The 10,402-nt window shown below is 35.6% G+C and overlaps 1 protein-coding gene across 1 annotated transcript; it reads right to left on the bottom strand.

Moving 5' to 3' along the window:
• Window positions 1-322: 322 nt before the first annotated feature.
• LOC134679934 (seroin-like) lies at window positions 323-8,991 on the bottom strand. Its single transcript, XM_063538884.1, is given in 7 exon segments — window positions 323-653; window positions 6,009-6,049; window positions 6,868-7,186; window positions 7,290-7,305; window positions 7,737-7,779; window positions 8,547-8,776; window positions 8,909-8,991. Coding segments are annotated over 6 exon segments (753 nt in total). The 5' UTR covers window positions 8,602-8,776; window positions 8,909-8,991; the 3' UTR covers window positions 323-374.
• Between the last annotated feature and the right edge of the window lie 1,411 nt (window positions 8,992-10,402).

Genomic DNA, 10,402 nt, shown 5'->3' on the forward strand with positions numbered 1-10,402 from the left:
GAAAAATGTAGGCGCGAAGCGATATCGTCTCAAAGAAAATTTTAATTTCCCGCCTTTTTCTACTGACAAGATTTGCTTGACCATCTATATCAATCGATCTAACAAACCGAATAGACTATGAAGTATTAGATGATAATTGAAGGGATGTTTACAAAAATAACATAACTGCTTAGAGCGGTTGACACTTTTTTAAGAACATTGTTAATCGTTTCAGGTGTCAACCAGTGTAGTCAGTTACTTATGTTGTTTTTGTAAACATCCCTTCAATTGTTTTTTTTAAACTATAGTTAGGTAATCAATTTATTTAACATCTCAATGCAACAACACGAGTGTACTTCATATTTCATCCACTCGTGTCTCAATTTATTAGTCCTTTAATTGCGTGCACCTTTGTCACCTCTGTCGTACCCGGCGTGTTGCTGTTTCACTTTCCCATTGTCATTGGCGATGACACTGGATGCTCCTTTGTCTTCAACCACTCTCCCGTTCACAATTTTAGTGCTCTTTGATGACGACACTGAATAACCGCTATATCTTTCTCCTTCGCCAGGCTTATGGTTTTTAATGTCGTCGATGTTGATGGGTTCTATAGGGTCGAATTTGATTGGTTCAAATTTGATCGGCTTAAACTTGAATGGTTCAAATTTCGGCATCTGTAATTTCAGGAAATTAATTAGATAATACATGGAGGATTGAACCTGTTCTAGACACAGTTTAGCCACTACAGAGTTACTGTTTGCAATAAATAATAGCTTGTACCTAAAGGTAAGTATAGGTTGTAGGCCTTTTTTTTTTTGGCGCCGTGAGTTCAAGGCTTTCTCCGTACGCATCTCGCCAAGCACTGAGATGACAGCCGTGGGTGCCCGGGATTGCGGATATCATTGTTTTTGAATTGTTATTTTTAGTCTTTTAATAGCAAATATACTGTATTAAAATTTTAAAAACATATATGACATGAAATGTAAATAGATACAGAAATTTACAAACTTATAACTAGGTAAATATAAAAATTAAGGGTATTATATGCTATTAGGCCATAGGTACCCGGCTAAATGTACCTAGCACGCTGCTGGCGTTTCCCCTCTGCACGGCTAGCGAAATACGCTGGATTAAAAATGCGCCGGACCTGGGGTCGCCGCTTTTCTCCCGTAGGCGTTGACCTAACTTTCTAATAAACTTTTTAGCATCAGAACACCAAGGCCCGCTGGTTTCTAAGGCTACTGGTACGAAATCAAAGGTTGGCTGCAGATTTGAGTATTTGACCCGTTTCAGTTTGGCGGCGTTTTCAGCAGCAGCTCCAGCTTTTTGTACCGTGCAGCTGAGGTGGGAAGGGGCAAATGTGCTTACGCACGTCGCGTCCCAAATTAGGCTGCGTCCTCGCTCCCAAGGGATCAGCGTCAGACCGTCTGGTCTTTTTCCGTCGGTCCTGTTTAAGCCTTGGGGCTCCAAGACACAAGGCACATTCGCAGACACCAGTGCACGACGAATAATTTCGTTAATGCACTGGTGTCTGGAGAATCTATATTTTTAGTTAGTACGAACAAAACAGTAATCGATTAATTCAATCAAAAATAAAACTGCGCATATTCATAGAAACAATGTGGTAATATAATTACAAATTGCAAAGTTCTAGACATATGCTCGTGATTTTTTTTGTCGAGTGAAAGTTGTTTAAGTAGATTACGAATCAACGAATTTACTAGAGAAAGACTTCAAGTTTGCTAACTATATATTTCATATTTTTAGCAATCGTTTTATGATAATATTTATGATCTAAAAAACGCTATGATTTTTCAAAAACTCTGATGGCTGATTATTAATTGGAAAAACAAAATAGGAAAACCCTTTGGACATTTTTCACAAAAAATGTCCATTGGTGGATCTAGGGTTTGCAATCCGGATCCGAAATGTATGAAATTATCCGGATCTGGATCCGGATCCGCGGATCTTCCCATACATTTCGGATCCGTCGTGCAAACCCTAGGTGGATCTATAATAAGATATACCTACCTAATGTTTCGTAGAATGAACGATTTAGTATTCCCGTGTCTTTCTTTATCTACCGAGTACAATAAATTAATACATACAAACATGAACGCTGAACACAATACACTCTTTTTGTTTGGGCAGTCGTGTAAAAATTAGGCAACTCTGGCCAGCAATTTAAAAATATTTTATTACATTTGTAGTTAGGTTTAATCAACCTTCCTCGCCTCTATTACTCGAAATTGTTCTCTTTTTGCAATGCATAACTCAATTAGTAATTTAGCATTTTAATTAATTTACGATTTTGCATACGATTAACAATTTTTATTAATAATTTCAAATATTTATTCATATTTAATTTACTTTGGTATTTGATTTGATGAAATTTATTTGGCATTGAAAATATTAACCATATTATTATTTTACTTAAAGAACAAATCCAAGCATGATTACCTTAATTTTTTTCATTTTTGGAAATTCAGGAAACTGGAAATCAAATTCATATTGATAAGTTTTCTGAGTAAGTGATTGTTAAGTAAGTGTAAGCAGATGAGAAATTTATGGCATCGCTATCAATTATTCTTAATAAGAGGGCTATCACTATCACTACATCTTTAAAAAAAGTGTCCCGCCGCATCTGTCTGTGTTTGTATGTCCGCGATAAACTCAAAAAATACTGAACGTATTTTCATGCGATTTTCACCTGTCGATAGAGTGATTCTTGAGGAAGGTTTGTGTATAATTTGTTACGCCGTTCGAAGCCGAGGCGTGTCGCTAGTAAATAATACTTTCATGTACTTATTAATATTTTTGGAGAAATAATTTAGGTCACATATAGAATAATAAATCCTAGAATTTTAGTTTCATGAAGCCGTCCTGTTAAAATTTAAAGCCGAACTACAACTATTTACGTCTGATACTGTACAATATTACCTCTACATATGTACAACAATCGAGTGAAGGAGGGATACTACAGTGTAAGGATATTGAGTCAGAAGGGCATTTAAAATTTCACAGAACGCGTCAGAAATGACTTCTCTACGCCTTTACCTTCTAGGCGTTATTATTCTAATATTTAGGTCTCCAAAGAAAACAGGAACCAATTCTGCTTTGAACGGCTGATATGCGTACACATAAAAGCCGTAATAACATTTGGAAAACTACTTTTAGGCCAAGCAATAAGAAGTTATAGAGGGAAATGCTAGGAACACAATTTTTGACTCCGTAGCTTTGTTTGGACTAGTTAGGAGGTGAACATATCAAAAGTCCCCGGCCGTAGCCCCGGTGCTGGGGGGTAGAGGGGGGAAAGAAGGTCTCATTTTTCGGTTTTTCACTTATATCTTGGAAACTTTGCGTCTTAACGACGTGACTACTAAGACAAACCAAAAGCTGATAAAATTTGTTACAAGTTTTAATCAGTCAAGTTTTTCGATATCTTTAATAGTTTTTGAGATTTCCGCTCTTGAAAGTTTATTTAAGGCTTTCAATTTTATCTTGATATTTACATTAGTGAAGCTCTTAGGCCGTGTTTGGTATCATTTTCGTATAAGTCGGGGGTGCTGAATTCACTTTTGGTATCACATTGACACCATTCCTAAGAAAAAACATGAAAACTTTAAACAAATATCTTTTTTTTTTAATTCCTCTTCACGCTTAAACCGCTCAACCGATTTAATTGAAATTTGGTGTACAGCTATTTCGAGTCCCAAGACAGGACATAAGATACTTTTTATCTCAATAATCATCCTTTAAAGTTGTGAAATGGAGTATGGGTGGAATTCAACTTCGTCGACGAAACTGAATTCCTGAGGTTAATACTGCTTAAGATAAGGTTTGAAGTCATGTTTGGTATCATTTTCATCTAAATCATACTCATACTCATACTCACTTGACTCTCCATACAAACTTCCACCCCACTTTTCACACCCTCAAAAGATGTTTTTGGTTATAAAAACTATCTTATGTCCTTTGTCGAGACTGAAACTATTTCTATACCAAATTTCAACGAAATTGGTTCAGCTGTTTAAGCGTGAAGACGGATTTAAAAAAATATGTTTTTTTAAATTTTGGTTTTACTTCGAAATAGTGTCAATGTGATACCATAAATGAATTCAGCACCCCCGATTTATACGAAAATGATACCAAATATGGCCTAACAGCTTCACTGATGTAGATATCAAGATAAAATTAAAATCCCTAAATAAACTTTCAAGAGCGGGTATCTCAAAAACTATTCAAAATATCGAAAAACTTGACTGGATAAAACTTGTAACTAATTTTATCAGCTTTCGGTTTGTCTTATTAGTCATGTCGCTAAGACGCAAAGTTTCCAAGATATCAATGAAAAACCGAAAAATTCGACCTTCTTACCCCCCTCTACCCCCCAGCACCGGGGCTACAACCGGGGACTTTTGATATGTTCACCTCCTAACTAGTCCAAACAAAGTTACGGAGTCAAAAATTGTGTTCCTAGCATTTCCCTCTACAACGTTTTTTGAGCATTCATTTCCTGACCTATTTGAATTTAGAATTTGTAGCACGAGAATAAGAAAACAATTGAATGAGTTATACAATTGCGGTTACGGCTGCTATGCGTGGTGAGGCAGTAACGAATTAGAATAATTTATATATGTAATTACATGTTTGTTCAGTTTAGGTAAGTATCTGCAATAATTAAAATTCAAAATTGGAATTAGAAACTTTTATTAAAGAACTCCCGCTACGTTAGTCTAGTAAAACAGTAGGTATAATACTCGTAAAACTAAAAATAATAGTTCGTCTTTGTACTCAAAATAAAAATGTAAGTGTTAGTGTTGAATAGTATAGTAGCAGTGTTGTATGATGGTATTGGGTAGTGTGGGGGAAATGGAGGGGACTTCACCACACCGGCCTGACCCTGAAAAAAAAAAGATTTTTTTCAATAAAATTGCAAAGAAAACAAACAGGATATACTTATGCGCTACCTGTAGAAATATGAGAATAATAAATAGTTATTAGTTTTTATAAGGGGCAAAGTGGTTGTTTAACTCCTTGTGCTAATTAATACCTATTGATACGCGAGCAAGCGAAATATTCCAAAATTCGAAAAGTGGAGTGGATGGAATCTCAAGCGTTGCGAGGGCTTCAAGGCACGAGAGTTAAACAAACTTAAAAAAAAAAGCTTTAAAACAATCAATACCGTAGACCGGGGTGACTTTGGAAAATTTGGGGTTACTTTGATAGATTTAAAACGGCCATAGAATTACCATTATTCATTATTTACTGAAAATGTTCCTGTAACTAGTTAGAATACTATATATTCATATTCACCTACTGTAAAAAAATCTCGCATAAATATATATTATGGCTTAAAAACTACAATTTTAAAGTCGCCCCTGCATTTGAAAGTAATCCCGGTCAATGGTACTCTATAAATACAAAAAACACTAGAATAAACGGAATCCTGTGTCGTACGTAAAATACACTTTCTTGTAAATAGGATACGAAGATGAAGTAAACATGACTACGTAGAATAATAAAACTTAATGAACAGTTGAGTACATAATGTTTTACTCGTAAAATTATGCGTCACTTGTTTTTGTTACTTCTAGAACAAAAGTACACGCTCGTAAAAAGAAATGTAAGTATGTATAAGTACCTAAGGAACTATTCCGTTCAGGAACGTATATTTCTTTGAATTTCAATCGTAGGAAAAAACCATTTCCTATTGATTGCTGAAACTAAAAGCAATCACTGCTTTGTCGATAAATTATCAATTTTGTTCGTTGTTCGAGAAAAACGCTAGTGGACGGAATAGTCCCCATGGGGCAACAGCGCCTATTTGATGAATACGAGTAAAACGTAAGCGTTAGTAGCCGTTTCAAAGTGACCATGCTTTTCATTTCCTTACTAAGAAAAGCGTTCATGATGGAAAGTTCCGCTATATTTATTTTGTATTCGTCGAGTAGACGCGGTTGCCCCATTGCCTAAGGGTAATTGTATTATTAATTATATACTTAACTAAACACTAGATCAAATATTACTTACTGGATAGGTTTGTTGAGATCAGGTGGTGCATTGCCCTCTGAAATAAATAAACAATTGAAATGATTATGAAATCAGCACATCAGATATTTTTAGCTTAAAAGTCACTAGTGAAATAAATAAATTCGGTCGTTCAAGTCATATTTTAATACAACATTATGTGAAAAACTACTGTTTTAATAAAAACCTCATACACTTTTAACGTGTTTTTTGTTGTTGTACGTAATGTAAGTGCAAATGAAAACTTAAGAGAGCTTTTTGCTAAAACCGTCTTTTTGTCTTCTTTATATCTTTAGCAATATATCTTTGAATCTTTTCGTTGTCTTGTTTTTTGTCCCAAAAAAAATGTGACGGAGTGGAGCTTTTTGTATGCATGGGATGAAATTTAGTTTTAATTTTTCTCATGTGAATTTACAGCTAGAAAGACATGCAATAGCACTTGACTTTTTTTATTTATTTGACAAAAGCCGAAAATACAAGCGTGACCGAGTGGTCAGATTGTCGTAATCGAAAAATTTACTGTCTCATGCATCTAGTTTTTTTATATCTTTTTAGAATGTACAATGTTTCTTTCATTGGGTACCTACTATAAGCTGCAGGCGTGGCTCACTCCGCGATTTCGTCGCTTTGCTACAGGTAGCTAAAAGTACATCCGTTCCACCCCAATTTTGGGGAAAGCCATAAGCCGCGCGTGGCGCTGTCGTCACCTAGCGGCCATATCTGTGCTGATCGTAACAGACGCGTTTTGTTAGAGAGAGAGTCTTCTGTGCCTAGTACTATTATTTATTCTGTGCTATAAGCAACAAAACGTGTTATCACAAATGTTACGTTATCTAAACTGTCAACTTTGGTACTTACGTTTCCACTCCTGGACCTTTCCATCCCGGTTGGTGAGGACCGAGGTGCCTCCCTCTTTCACGACTTTCCCGTTCTTGTCTACGTATGATTTGCTGCTGGATGACACCATCACACCGTTGTACACGCCGTTGGGCCCTGGCTTCGCATTCTTAATCTCGTCAGCGGATATTATAGGGGGCATCGGGAAATTAAAAGCATTAGGAGCAAATGGTTGCATTGGTGGGATCGGTGGAATAGGAGCGAAGTTTTGGAAAGGAGGAAATGGGGGGAATGGGGCGAACGGGAGCTGGGGAGGGGTGGGCGGCACAGGCATTTGCATCTGTAAAGTGAGTTTAGTTCAGAGCGTGAGAAACAAAGACGAACTTTTTAGTTGTGATATCATGTGCCTGTTTATAGAGGTCAGGTTAAGGAACCATACTTACTTTAAATGGTTTAAATCTGAAATGAAAACAAATTATAATCAATAATATACTCAAATTGTTAATTCTTATTATTTCCGGTTAAAATTTCACATTATAGCCATATAATAAAGGAATCAGTACCCCGATAACCACCGATTTGATACTATTATGATAGATTTTTCTAGGGGAAGATCGTCAATGAGATGGACCGACCAAATCAAAGCCAGTGTGTCAGCCACAGTAAGCGAATGCTCACGGAAAGCATCTCTACGCGAGAAATGGCGACGTGTCGTTAAGCTACTCGCTAAAAATTTACATAGTGGACACGAACACTCTGCAAAGAGAATTAACGAAAAAGAAGAATATGATAGATTTTAGGATCTTTCTTACTTTGCGCCCCAAATTACACGGTAAATGAATTGACCAAGAGCAAAAGCTAACTAGATAGTTTAAAAATAAAATACTTACGCAGGGAAATCGTCGTTGGTGTCAGGTTCCCAGACAAATTTAGCTATGGATAAAAAGAAATAATACATCATTGTTAATTAAATCAAATTATAAATATACTTAATTACTAATAAATATTAAAGGGCAACCTTTCACAGATCGACCTTAGATCCGACTTAAGTCTTAGTCCCACAGTAAGGTCAATAAAGCTTGTGTTGTGGGTACTAGAAGAAAATACGGTGGACGTGGACTGTATAATGTAAGATAAGACGAAGAAAACACGTATTATACAACGCTTATATTAATTAATAATTTTTACACTAAAAATATACCACAATATCGATCGGTGACAAAGGCAGACCCAGACCAAAGAGTAGTATTAGAAGGCAGACTGAGATATGTAACATTGGAAGACAAAATAATAAAAAGTTTAAAGACTTGCCAAAACATCACAAAAGAGGTCGAATGCCAGTCGTCAACAATTTATATTATGCCTATACTTGCGATCTAGTGTAAGCGCTTTTAAATTTATTGAATAATAGTCAATAAAATCAAGTATTACAAGTCTTCAACAATAAGGTCAATTGTCAAAGAAAAGTTACCGAATCTTCCTTACAAATCTTGTTAAGTATATCACCTAAAATAATCTTACTAATTAATCTTACTAAAATACTCTTTAATAAGAAAAAGAGCACACAGGTTCTAATCACAGTTATTTATTCACTATAAAATTAAGCTTTGTGTGCTTTGATTATTCATTAACTGCTCAAACTAATTTAGAAGCAAGTCAAAGGATGACGCAATAAGTGCAAGTCTATAAGCGCAACTCACCGTTGGCACAGCCGATGAGCACTGCAGCAACAATGAGGAATTGTATGGACGCCATGATCGGCGTAATAACTATTTCTTTTACAATCTTATTTCAGAGTACTCGGGTTACCGGGGCAGGCGAATACAGACTGGATACCGATGCACCAACTTTGCTTTTAAGTATTATCAGAGCGAGACACCTGCTGATTAAACAGTGTGCCGAATGGAGGTTTCACGCAACTCAATGGCCCCTGAAAACACAATATAATACCAGACAATATCGTTGTTCCACGTGGCTCAACCCCAATCTCAATACAAATGCAAAGCGAATCAGGGAAGCTTTATTCCATATGACTCAGAGACGCTAATGAGATTTTAGACACAATGCTCACAACTCACCACGTAATTCTTAGAACGTAGATATTTTCTTTATAAAATGACGCATATACTTTAAACGCGAAAATTACACGCAACAATGCTTTGATATTGACACAACTGAGGCAACTGAATAACATGAATAAGCGACTGAAAAATTCAAACATTAAGTGAAGCGTGACAGAGCGTTGAAATATACTGAGAATTATTTTTATTCGCACGTTTTATTGCGTTTTTATAGTCGTATCGGTGATGTCCTACATTTCCATCAGATGCAGATAATAAATTGTTATGCATATATAATAAAAATATTCACATTTTTACAATTTTGATTAGACTAGACACTGTAGACGGTTCCAACGTTATTTTGGAAGCAATATAATAGGTATTAACCTTGCACTTGCACAATACAATGCACTTATAACAATAATATGGACGTACCTACCTGTGTGTTAGTAAGCTGGAAAGATAATTTTTACGGGGCCTTTCGTTTGTGCAATGGGAATGTGCTTTCAAGATATATTTTTAGGTCACTAAACTATATTTGAGTTTTGAGTCAATGTTGTGTGCATACTAGTATTGGAAGCTTCAATGATAATAATATCCTTATCTCTCTCATAACAGCGATGAGGCGACTTTCGAAGCATGTCAGAGTTTCACTTTACAGGGTTTTAAACTAAACTCATTTTCCAGACAGTGGATATCGGATCAGATCCGCATTACTTATTGACAATATTGTCAAAACACAAAACTATTCAACGGAATAAACACATGTCTTTCAACTCCTGTTATTTCACGTTTGTTTTCATCATTGTTTCACTAATATTCTTTGTTTATAAACAAAACAATTATAATTATTTATAACTCGCGTTCCATGTTTAAGTATGTCTTGTTGAGGGCATGCTGCCTCTCCTTTGGAACTAATAATGTTTATGGAGAATGCCTAATGCGTGATGTAGGATTGGTAATACACGCTCGATAAGCAAACACAATTCATTTCTGACATAGCTCATAAAATCTAAATGCCTTTAAAGCAAGAGCAACATATTTCATTAAAAAGGAATTCTAGTTGTACTGGTTCGATAATCAGTTAATATAGCATGTATACATTTCATATTGTATCTCAGTTCAGATACTTTTACAACTAGTGGCTCTGTGAAGACTTCGCGAGCAATCTACAAAAAAATAGGTAAATAAACAATTAAGGACCTGCTCACAAAATTTCACAAAATCCGCAAAGAAATCATTTTTGCTCAAGTTGAAACAGAGACGCTTCGCTAGCGCTTCGAGGTCGCTCGGTCAATTAGGTACTTTCATTTAGCTTTAGAAATAGGTATTTTTACTACACAGATTTTTTAAAATAACATGCTCGGAATTTTCCGTCCGCATTGTCATTCATTGAATTTTGATACGATTTGTGTTAATATGGCGATGTATTTCAAAAGCAAAGTACAAAGATGTATTTTAAGTACAAAGTTTTGGAATCGAACCGAAATAAACAC

The sequence above is a fragment of the Cydia fagiglandana genome, chromosome 3 (genome assembly GCF_963556715.1).
Source record: "Cydia fagiglandana chromosome 3, ilCydFagi1.1, whole genome shotgun sequence".
Classification (NCBI taxonomy): domain Eukaryota; kingdom Metazoa; phylum Arthropoda; class Insecta; order Lepidoptera; family Tortricidae; genus Cydia; species Cydia fagiglandana.